At 41.2% G+C, this 12,365-nt stretch overlaps 1 protein-coding gene across 2 annotated transcripts in view; it reads left to right on the top strand.

Annotated features, from left to right (window-relative positions):
• The window catches only part of AFF3 (ALF transcription elongation factor 3), a 478,799-nt gene extending 474,210 nt beyond the window's left edge, over positions 1 to 4,589 (top strand). For both annotated transcript variants that reach the window (XM_075852633.1, XM_075852634.1), the window contains exons 18-19: positions 2,819 to 3,033; positions 3,856 to 4,589. In XM_075852633.1, coding sequence (XP_075708748.1) covers positions 2,819 to 3,033; positions 3,856 to 3,980 — 340 coding nt within the window. In that variant the 3' untranslated portion in view covers positions 3,981 to 4,589. The remainder of the gene's footprint in view (positions 1 to 2,818; positions 3,034 to 3,855) is intronic.
• Positions 4,590 to 12,365: the final 7,776 nt, after the last annotated feature.

Raw genomic sequence — 12,365 nt, 5'->3', positions numbered from 1 at the left:
AGAGAGCTCAATAAATGGCAGACAAACAATATTTTAATTATCAGTAGTTTTTATATGTATATGTATAATTCTACAGAGGTCCAATAGTGTAGACACAGACAACAAAGAGAATAAATTCTCAATGTCCAACTGTAGAGTCAAAGAAACGCACTGAAGGTAAAACCCTCGTTCAGACCTGAGGGAGACATAGTATTGAGTCTATGGATCCACCTCGCTTCCTCTTGCAAGAGTTTACGATCCAAATTGCCCGCCCTGGGACCCATTTTAATTTGGGTAATGCCGCAGAATTTCAGCAACTTAGGGTTACCTCCATGAAACTTAACAATGTGTCTGGAAAGAGCGGTATCCTCGTTACAGGTCACGGCACTCATATGTCTAGACACACGTCTTCTCAACTCCTGAATGGTTTTGCCCACGTATAACTTGGGGCAGGGACACTTAGCAATATAGACCACCCCACTGCTCTGGCAGTTCAAAAATTGTTCTATTCGATATAGCTTACCGTCGACAGGATTGGAAAAGTTCTTAACGGTCGGCATTAGGGGGCAGAAGGAACATCTGCCGCACGGGTGGAAACCCTTTAATGGTGATTTAAGCCATGTAGAAGGAATGTTGGATTGTCTAGAGTAATGGCTATGCACCAAGAATTCCCGTAGGTTCCTACCCCTACGGTAAGTAACGCTCGGATTAGCCATCACTGCATCCCTTACGGCCGACCCTGACCTCAGGGATGCAGTGATGGCTAATCCGAGCGTTACTTACCGTAGGGGTAGGAACCTACGGGAATTCTTGGTGCATAGCCATTACTCTAGACAATCCAACATTCCTTCTACATGGCTTAAATCACCATTAAAGGTGACCACATGTTGGCGGCGATTTACTGTCATTGACATATCATATATATTGTTAGTGATCCTGTGTTTACCTCCAGAATTATGGTATGTCCCTAAGAGGGGATTTTTGAGGCATTCTTTAGTCCTGAGTGACCATTTTATTATGGGGAACTAATATGTATTTACGTAGGGGAGGGTGCCCTTCTGTGCTTACAGTATTGCGTATTTGCCCTATTGGGATTACAGTCCGTGACATTGATCGTGACACGACAGCAGATTGCCGAGTGCACATTAGGGTTACATGGGGACGGGACACATATAGGTCCCTCTCTATTGGTCTATTACCCTACCCTAGCTATATATCGGCGCTAGCTCAATTAATCAATAACGGGCTCCCATTTGCCCATTTACCCCTAATACCGGCTAAACCTGTGGATACATGCGTGCTAAGCGTCGTCATTATAACGATGAAGGCAAGCAGTACCATTGCACACAGTGTTAATTACGAGCAGCCAGAGTGAAGCTCTCTGGCACTATGTCGCTATTCTGTGCATCTGCGCATGCGCTGGCGACTCACTCCGAAATTTGCGGTCCTATTTAGGCTGTACGCATTAAGTCCTTGTTTTAGGTCTTTGCGCATGCGCCGCGTCTCTGCCTATGATTGGACTACTTTATCTTGTTGTTCATTCGTCGGCCATATACAGCGGAGAGACCTCTGTGTCGCTATTCTGTGCATCTGCGCATGCGCTGGTGACTCACTCGGAAAATTACGGTCCGAGCTAGGCTGTACGCACTTAGTCCTTGTTCTATGTTTCTGCACATGCGCCGCCTTTCTGCCTATAATTCGACTATTTCATCTTGTTGGTCATTCGTCGGCTACATACAGCTGAGAGACCTCTGTGTCTCCCTCATTGCCATTGGTTATCTGGTTCGACACACCTTCAGATGCGTCATTGACGTGTCTATATCAGGATCTTTTTCATTCCGCGCCGCCATTAGCCCCGTGTACCCCTGAGGACGCTACTTAGTAGCGAAACATGTCGGGGGGGCTGCTAATATTTTAATACACTGCCGCTGATCGGACCTATTGTTGCCTACTAGTTACCTTAACAAATCTAATTGACTAGGGAAAATACTAATACTCCTACGTCAGAAACTACATTTGCCTGATAAATCAGGTAACACATTCCTGTGTCCGTCTCTCGGCTAGTGAGAATTTTAAATTAATTCATGTGGTCTGTCCAGCTACACGTAGCTTAATAAAGTTCATTATTTTTACACATCAGTGGTGGCTGGGAAATTGGGCTTGGTTGTCTGCAGGCAGCCCTTTTTTGCATACAACGTCCTGACACTGCCCGGCATCAGTACCTTATATGAGCCTCGTCATGCTGAGGGGACCTGATGATGAGAAGTTGAGTGGTAAGGTGGGCATAAATGATATTTTTTATTTAACTGTCCAATGGGGGGCATGGGGGGGCAGTCTGATCGGGATGGGGAGGGAATGTACAAGGCCCAGGACGGGGCTCTACCTTACTGCGTTCCAAAGGGTGAAATCTGCGCCAGATAGGAGTTGGCGTAGATTTCCACTACAATTTTCGCTAGTTTTCTGACAAAATTATAATATATTTGTCATGCCACAAAGGGAATTAGGACAAACATCTGTGGTTTTTTTTCTAAATCCTACAGTAACCTGGTGGTGTAAAAAGTAAATAAACCCACCTATCCAGAAGTTTATTAAAAAATTATAAATAAACCTCACAATAGACTATTGATAGTGATAACATTTCTAAAACCAATAAATGTACATGCCTATGATACAAGCAATATGTATTGAATAGATACCATAGTTCCAAAATACTATTTTAAAAGTTATGTGATGGTTTAGGAGGGTTCGTATATTCTGGGCAAAATGTTTTTAAATAACATGATATTGGTATATACATTTATATGCATTAAACAAAGTGTTTATTTTATGTATTATGTAGAACCACAGGAACTTCATCACCAATGTCCCCCACTACATCTCCAGTGAGCTCTCAAGGAAGCATCTCCAGTTCTGGTGCCACGAGCTCCAGTTCTATTATAAGCATTCCCCAGCGCATTCACCAGATGGCAGCCAACCATGTCAGTATTACCAATAGTATCCTGCACAGCTATGACTACTGGGAAATTGCTGATAATCTTGCCAAAGAAAACACAGGTACATTGTCTCAGTTCATAAGTTTTATTTCTATTCCCTTTACTTCTAACACACTGTACAACTTATGACCTTGAGTACAACCTATGACCGTGCAACCCGCAACACCATTCTGTACACATAGTGTGCCCTAACAAAAGGGTTTCTGTGAGGACAGCCCCGGGGTCCTTCCTAAGTCCACAGGGCTGACTGTATGGGAGATTTCCAAAGTTCAGTAACCTCATCAAAGGAGGAGACCCCTTTAATTATGCCGTGGTCAATACTGGTCGCGGTAATCAAAGCATTACTCGACTGGATTCCTCTGATCCAGGTCATTAGAGGAAACGAATCAGTCATTAAAAATGTGCGCATCCGCTACAGGGGCAGCATGGGACACCCTTGTATGGTTTATTCTACAATACTGTAGAATTAGGCCCCTTAATGACGTCATAAATAGGTTGCCATATGTTTTGTAAAGATAGCTTATTGATTGTAGAACAAAAATCTCTACAACTATCTAATATGCTTTGTCTTTCAAACAGATACAACTGTAGCAACCCTTCAGCTGTTAGGAGTATTAGGCCTGTAGTAATATTTTTAAGCAAGCAGAGATCTTGAGGGAATGAAAGACAAAGTTTATTTACATTTTTTCTACCTTTATATTATACAAGACTTACATAAGAATGAAAATTCCCTTTAACTCTTAATTCATATTCTGAATAAATGGAGACTATTTGGGGAATATAAATATTTATAGAGCTTCACAATAAAATGTTACAGACCCCTAAACATGTATTGAAAAAAGTGGAACGTAATAACCAAAACAATTTTGATTTTATTTAACAGAATTCTTCAAGGAGCTTGATTCATCAATGGGACCCATCACACTGCATAGTTCAATGGAGCACCTGGTCCAATACACCCGACAAGGACTTTCCTGGATACGACATGGTACACGCCATGCAATGTAGTGGCTTTTTACCACTGCATCTGTTAAAACTTAACTGCTACTTCTCCAGGTATTAAGCTTATGAACGGCTCCCTCACTTCCAGCACTACTTTACAATTCTGTAAATCCTTCATCAGCATTGATTATATATATGTACATTCCCCATGCCTGCTCCCTGTCACCATCAGTAGAATACATACACCATTTACAGTGTATGAATTTTCTCAATGGAGATATAAAAGTCTGTTCTAATGTGCTGACAACCATCATGACAACACGTCTTCATAATTTGAATAATAATTGGGCCAATGAAATAATTGTCTGTTAACAGCATTGAATCAAAGTGGATTTAAAGAGGAGATGTAATGGGTTTTCTTTTTTTAAGCCATAACTCCTTTATTTTTCTGTCGATATAGTACTATGAGGGCTTGATTTTTGCGGGACGAGTTGTAGTTTTTCGTAGCACTATTTATTTTGCCATATAATGTACTAGGAAACGGAAAAAAAATATTTGTTGGGTAGAAAATTTAAAAAACAGCGATTGCTCCATGTTCTTTTGCGCGCCGTTTTTACGTAATTCACTGTGCAATTAAAACAACATGTTAACTTTATGGTGTGGTTCAATACGATTACGGTGATACCAAATATATATATTTTTTTCTATATTTTACTACTTTTACAAGTAAAAACCTAAGTGTAAAAAATAAAATTTATTTTATGTCGCCAAATTCCGAGAGCCATAACTTTTTTATTTTTCCGTCGATTAAGTGGTATGAGGGCTTATTTTTTGCGGCATAAGCTGTAGTTTTTAATAATGCCATTTTCGTGTACATGCGACGGTTTGAACACTCTAAGGCGAAAATGGGAAAAGGCTTTTTTTTCGAACTTTTAATCAAAATTTTTTTTTTTTACACAAAAAAAAACTTTATTTAACTAATTGTTATTTTTTTTATTAGTCCCCCCAGGGGACTTCAACCAGTGATCGTTAAATCGCTTGCACGATATACTGCAATACTAATGTATTACAGTATATCGTGATTCTGACAGGCATCTATTAAGCCTTCATTAGGCCCCAAAGCAGCCATGGCAACCATCGCACCCCCGCGATTGCATAGCGTCGCCCCCCACTTTCTAACGATTTAAATGCTGCGGTCGCTATTGACCGCGCCATTTAACGAGTTAAACGAGCGGGATCGCACTCCATATTTCCCCTACCCGACTTTGGCATATGGATATGTCAAATGTCGGGAAGGGGTTAAACCACATTCTTCCCATTATTCCCCAGCAATGTCCTCTTTAAATCCAATTTAAATCATTGAAGTCAGGGAATAAGGTAAGGTATGTAAAGCTACATTCAGACGAGCATGTCCGATTTGCGCGAGTGAAAAACGCACCGTTTTCCTACATTTCATGTCCGTGTGCCATCAGTGTGCGTTGCATATTCGCATCAGCGTGCTTTGCGTGTGGCATGTGTTTTTCACGTCCATGCAAGCACTTTTTTTGTTTTTTCACGCACCCATAGACTTTAATGGGCAACTAGGTGCGCAAAAACGCCAATATAGGACATGCAGTGAGTTTCACGAAACGGACACACGCTGTGTGAAAACTCACGTATGTCTGAATAGCCCCATTGAAATGAATGAGTTATTTCAACGCACAGCACACGGACGAGAATCCCGCTCGTCTGAATGAGCACTAATGCTACATCTTCCATTTTTCACATAGCACTAGCTGCAGGGGAAGTGAGTGGCCGGAAGCAGGTTCACCCAGTGATAACTGCTGATGGGTGGGGGTTATAGAACATGGCTTTGTTTTAAAAAGGGTTTGTCTTGGTAAGACAACCCCTTTAAGAAATGTGTACAGCTCAATCATAATGCTTGCTCTGTGGATGGCACTGTACATTGAACTCAAATGATGCTTAGAATTCATCTAGGAAGATGTATAGATAAAACAATGCAGGGACTGAATTCTTAAAGGGGTTGTCCAGTTTTTATTTATTTATTTTGACTTATTTGGAAATAGAAAATCATACAGTATTCTAATATAAATGTATTAGAAATTCTGCTCAGATACCTTTCATATGGTACACGAGGCCCCTGTCACAGTAGAATGGTACAGCCCACAGATTAGTCCTGTGTAATGCAACTAGACTAACTGACTATGACTAATCATAGCGTCAGTTATATTAAATACAACAACACTACTGAACACAAAAATGGCGTCAGTAAGACTTAAAAGCCACACCCCTTTGTCCAACACAAACCAAAATGTCACTATATTGCATGAGGTGATAAAAATGGTGGTTGTCGTACTCAATTTTTTTCTATGGAAGAATGTTAGAAAACTGCCATGACTGCATTGATACTTTTCCCTCATTGAGGAGATTCCTGGTGATTTAGAATGGTGAAGAGATAAATCGTATAATTTGTGGGATTCTGAATAATGAAAAGTTATGTAACTTTCTAATATAAGCAAGGTCTATTATAAGGTCTATACAGGTTCTAAGCCTCTGGGTGTAAACAAGAATGTTTTTATTTACTGACAGCAAGCAGCCTAAGAATGGTGAGGATTTGAAACACAAAAGAATACTAGAATGTAGCCTAACTTTTTATTATGCAATGACCAAAGGCTAGCTGAACTATTGAAACCATTCTTTTATTGCTCCAATCTAAAAGAATAAAAGCAACTTTGCATAAAGTTTGATTAAAAATATATCCAAACATTATTCGTCTACATCTCCTATGAAGGCCTATGTGGCTCCATGGTTACAGACTACAAACAAACCCTGTGTAGTCTGATCCTGTCCTTTATTTTTGGTGAGCATGCTCATAACAATCTGCCAGTGAGTTAAAGCAGTGTGCACCAATCTGGCCATATGGTATCGTGTGGTCATCTCTACCAGTTCAAACATGATAAGGCCGGATTTACACGAGCGTGTGCCTTTTGCGCGTGCAAAAAACGTGGCGTTTTGCGCGCGCAAAAGCTCCATAACAGCTCCGAGTGTCAGCATCGTATGATGCGTGGCTGCGTGATTTTCGCGCAGCTGCCATCATTATGATACTCTATTTGTATGTTTGTAAACAGAAAAGCCCGTGGTGCTTTTCTGTTTTCATTCATACTTTTTACTGCTGTTGCGCGAATCACGCGCGTCCCGCGGAAGTGCTTCCGTGTGCGGCACGTGATTTTCACGCACCCATTGACTTCAATGGGTGCGTGATGCGCGAACAACACACAAATATAGGACATGTCGTGAGTTTTACGCAGCGGACACACGCTGCGTGAAAATCACTGACAGTCTGCACGGCCCCATTGACTAACATAGGTCCGTGCAAGGCGCGTGAAAATCACGCGCGTTGCACGGACGTATTAAACGTTCATTTAAATAAGCCCTAAAGATAACAGCCATGACAGGGGTCTAATCTGCTCAATGGCCAGAAATTATTAATAAGTACATATTGCAAAAATAATCATTCCAGTATTTTAGACTCATCTTTTGTGTATTTAGCCATAAAGGTTGATCATTTCTACTGGCAGTAAGCCCAGTCATTTAAGATTGCAGACACGCCGGGGTCTACTTTTTACTGTACATTACTGGATCAAACAAAACCTGGTCTTTGTCCATGGAATATCTATTTCAATATAATAAGGCCAGTTGGCTTGGGAAACCGTCCTAAACTTTTGTGAACTACAGTACAATGGAGGCAGGAACCGATCTGAGGGAAATCATTCTGTGTATATAAATAATGGAAAATATGTCAATATTCATCATATCACTGTGTTATGTTGACAGCCGGCTAAGGCTACATGTACATGACTGTTTGTATTTTGCTGTTTGTAAACAACGGATCTGCAAAACACGGACAGCACACGTATGCCATATTCGTGTGCTGTCCGTGGTTTTCATGCGCCATGCGCTTAAATGGATGAGACTGAGCCGCAAACATGGACAGGAATAGGGCCTGCTCTGAGTTTTGTGGCTCGGTTCCACGGCCCCTACACGGAACCATGAAAACCTCGGTCGTGTACATGGGGCCATAAAAATGAATGGGTCAGTGTGCTATCCGTTAAAAAAACTAAAAACGGATAAGAACACTGAGGAAAACAACGGTCATGTGAATGAGGCCTAATAGTCATTAATATTCTTTGCCCACAGTTATCACTATACACCATGTATAGTATTAAACATGATATTCTACAATGCTGATGAAAAGATTAACAGTGAATTCTTAATGCTTTGATCTGTGTATATTCTCATAGTAAACCTATGTAGCACACTTTCTAGAATTGTAACATAACAGAATGGGCCTTAATTATATATAAAAAAATGCACTTTTATATTTAAAAAAGAAATAAAGATCTATGTTCATCTGTGACAAAACTTTTTTCTAAATGTGATATTAGAAATAAAAAACAAATCTATTATAAGAGTTGTCGTTCTTGTGTATTTTTGTCATATTTCTGTTCTAGTTGAGCTATTGCAACTCGAGATGAGCGAATCGATTCTTCAAAAATCGAATTTGGTCCGAATTTCCAAAAAGTTTTAAAATTTGTCAAAATACGAAACTTTTTATGGCGCACGAATCACAGCAAAATGGTGCTGGCTTGGCTCTAAAGGGGGTTGTCACTTTATGTTTATTTTTACTCATGTATGGAAAACAGCATTATGTGCCACATACAAGTACAGAGTTATTAGAAGATCAGACTGTATTTTTTCCTCAGTGAAGCGCCACCCCCTTGTTAGTACAGCCATCTACACGGACTGTACGGCACGCCCATTCTGAACATATTCTGAAAATATTTTTCCGATGTCTTCCTCTGTGAAGCATCGCCCCTTTGTTAGTACAACCTTCGTCATAGACTGCGCTCCCGTTCTGAACAGGGCCGCTGATGGAGGGGCATGTGACCAGGCACGTCCATCAGCAGCCTCCATTGAATAACACTGTGCACATTACGGGAAACTAGCACAAGTGCAGTGCTGGGCGCATTGTTATTCAGTGGAGGCCGCTGATGGATGTGCCTGGTCACATGACCCTCCATCAGCGGCCCTGTTCAGAACGGGAGCGCAGTCTATGACGAAGGTTGTACTAACAAAGGGGCGATGCTTCACAGAGGAAGACATCGGAAAAATATTTTAATTATTATGTATTAGTAAGTGGCCCATAATGTTGTTTCCCACACATTATTGAAAATAAACATGATTTACGGTGAATTTATTCGGTCTGAATCCAAATGGCCGATACATTGGAAACCCGGATGAATTTCGGGAAATTCACTCAACTCTAATTGCAATTTAAAATGGTTATCCTATTAATTATTTTCTTAGCAAGTGTGCAGTAATGCTGTTAACAGCTGTTTCACATCTTTTTTTGCTTTCGTGTACCCATCTGCGCTGCTGGGGGCAGGCCCTGAGCAGAATCAGTCTTCTTTCCTCTCTGGCAGCTGACGATATAGCAAACAAAACACTATTGGAGTTGAATAGTAAAATATACATCTCACCGCCCCGCAGTCTACTTGATTTCCATGAATGCAGATGTATCCACTTTTATCCGTATCCCTCCATTAGTATCCAGATGTCTGACTCGAACATGTCCCTATGCCATCTCTACATATTTCCTCACACAAATCCAGGGTTGCCGACCGTGTGTAAATTTAAGGACAGTCCACAAAAATGGGTGTTTTTTTTCCGTCCGTAGAGTCCGGCAGAAAAAGCACCGTCCGGGATTTTTTCTCATTCGCCCGAAACGTTGCACTGCGCAAGCCCCAAAATGTACATGCGCAGTGCAAAGGGAAGAGTAGGCCGTGGGCATATTTTTAGATTCTGCTTGACTTCTGCGGAATCTGAAAATATGCAGGCCGCTGCCAATTCTGAGTGAGTTCGGTGCCAGGAGTGGACCAGTGACATGTCACTTGACTTCGCGTCGGTGACTTGAGGTCAAGTAACCCAGGTCAGGTGACTGGACTGATGCACTCCCGGGCCGGCACCGACCTCACTCAGATCTCCACCGCATGACCTGCTCCTAATGGTGAGTCACGTCAGGCAGAACAGAGACTGGTAACAGTAGGCTACCACTATCCGCTCTAGGGGCGCTGTGTCTTGTTGTGTCGGGCACTGAGGGATCATTATTACTGTCTGGGGCACTGTGGACTACAAGTTCGTTTAGAGGATGGGGTATAGGTGTGGAAGGTGCAGGAAAAGCGAGAAACCGACATGTCTGTGTGTCAAATTCTGCAGAGACGAGTCGTGGCTGGAATAAGTCATCACAGTGGTCTGGGCCGGATGGAGACAAAAAGGGAAAGTGAACTCTAATTAGAGAAAATATCCCCTAAGTTAGCGTGGGCAAGCTACAAGCTGAGCTGTGATTGGTGAGTCACTCCTTTCACACTGCACAGTCCACAGGCAATGATGATTTTGTAATGTGTTCGTAAAAATTTTGGTCTGTCCGTGATTTTTAGCTCAGTCGTCCAGAAATTACTGAAGTGGAGGTTGGCAACCCTGCACATATCTGAGGTACATCAGGGGATTTACAGTAGTTGAGGTTATCTAGGTATAAAGGGATTTATACAGGCAAAAATCACGGAGCTGTTCTATGTTTCTTGTATCCCTGCCTCCCCTGACACTGCTATAGCGGTTATCTGCAGCGACCACTAGTGGGAGCTGACTGCATATAGATGTATACAGCTTTCATTGAGTTGACTATTAGCTGTATAAATCCATATGCAGTTAGGTCCCCCTAGTGATGGCTTCATGTAGCCACCATTATATCGTTTATTAATTAAGATAATCAGAGCTTCCCTATTTATATATATTATAAAACTGATCAGCACAGAATTTTGGATCTAAAAGTGGAATAGGGGACATTAAGTTTAATAAAGGTCTAGTACATTTGGTAGAGCTCTGAGTTTTTCTGAGTCCCAATGATTTCCAAAAGCAATAGTAATATAAGTGCTCAGTGGATCTGGATAGTTATTATTGACTTTTGACTCATTATACAGACAGTTGCTCATCCTGGTATATCATACTACCACTTTTGTTTGCTTAGTTGTTCCTCCAGAAAACCACAGGATTAAAACAATTGTTGCGCTCAACTAGTGCCTATATGATGTAATGGAAAGAGAATATAGCCGTATTCCTCCAATTCCAGGAATGATCAGATCAGTTGCCTCCAAGCAAAACCGCAACAGACGTCCCACACAAACTGTATAAGGGCTTGTCCACACGTAGCGGAATTGCTGCGTATTTTCCGTCCGGAACTGACGTAGCTGTAGTTCAAAAGTTTTCATTTTCTCAACAAATAAAGGAGAAAAAGCGCTCCAACATGTGTAAAGCAACTTCTCCAGAGTAGAGAAATACCCCATATGTGGTCATAAACTGCTGTTTGAATACACGGCAGGGCTCAGAAGGGAAAGAGCACCATTTGGCATTTGGAGTGGAGATTTTGCTGGATTGGTTCCTGGACCATGTTGCATTTACAGAGCCCCTGAGGTACCAGTACAGTAAAACCCCCTGAAGGATGACTCCATTTGGTAAACTACACCCCTTGATGAATTAATCTAGGGGTGTAGTGAGCTGACATCACAAGTTTTTGCTGAATTTATTAGAATTTGGATGTGAAAATGAAAAAAAAATTATTTGTTTTCCAAAAAATATGTCGTTCTACTATAGGAAAAAAGAACCTCAACGTTTCTAAAGCATTTTCTCCCAAGTACCAAGTATCTAATCCTAAACTGCTGTTTGGACATACAACAGGACTCAGAAGTGAAGGAGCTCCATTTGGCTTTTTGAGCACATATTTTGCTGAATTGGTTTCTAAGCGCCATGTCGCATGTGCAAAGCTTCCTGAGGTACGAGTACAGTAGAAATTCCCCATTTGTGACCCCATTTTTGAGACTTTACCCCTCAAGGAATTAAGTTAGGGTTGTAGTGAATATTTTTATTAGAACTGGGCCATAAAAATTGAAATCTAAATTTTTTCTGATGTCATTTTAGCTCAACATTTTTCATTTTTACAAGGAATACAGGAGAAAAGACGCCACAAAATTTATCACGCAATTTCTCCCGAGTAAGGCAATACCACATATGTGGTCGTAAACTGCTATTTGGACACACAGCAAGGCTCTAAAGGCAAGGAGCGCCATTTGGATTTTGGAGTGGAGATTTTACAAGATTAGTTTTCGAACACTATGTTGCATTCAGCTAAAGTACCAGTACAGTGGAAAGCTCCGAAAAAAAGTGTAGTGAGCATTTTGACCCCACAAGTGTTTTGCAAAAATGAGCACACAATAGATGTTGCAGATTGAAAATTGCATTTTCCATAGATATCCCATTTCAGTGACCAATGTGTTGTGCCCAGCTTGTACCACTGGAGACACACACCCCATAAATTATGTGGGTTCTCCAGAGTACAGT

Source organism: Rhinoderma darwinii, chromosome 2 (genome assembly GCF_050947455.1).
Source record: "Rhinoderma darwinii isolate aRhiDar2 chromosome 2, aRhiDar2.hap1, whole genome shotgun sequence".
Taxonomy (NCBI): Eukaryota; Metazoa; Chordata; class Amphibia; order Anura; family Rhinodermatidae; genus Rhinoderma; species Rhinoderma darwinii.
The sequence above is the reverse complement of the archived record's forward strand: the minus strand, read 5'-3'. Positions and strand labels throughout refer to the sequence as shown.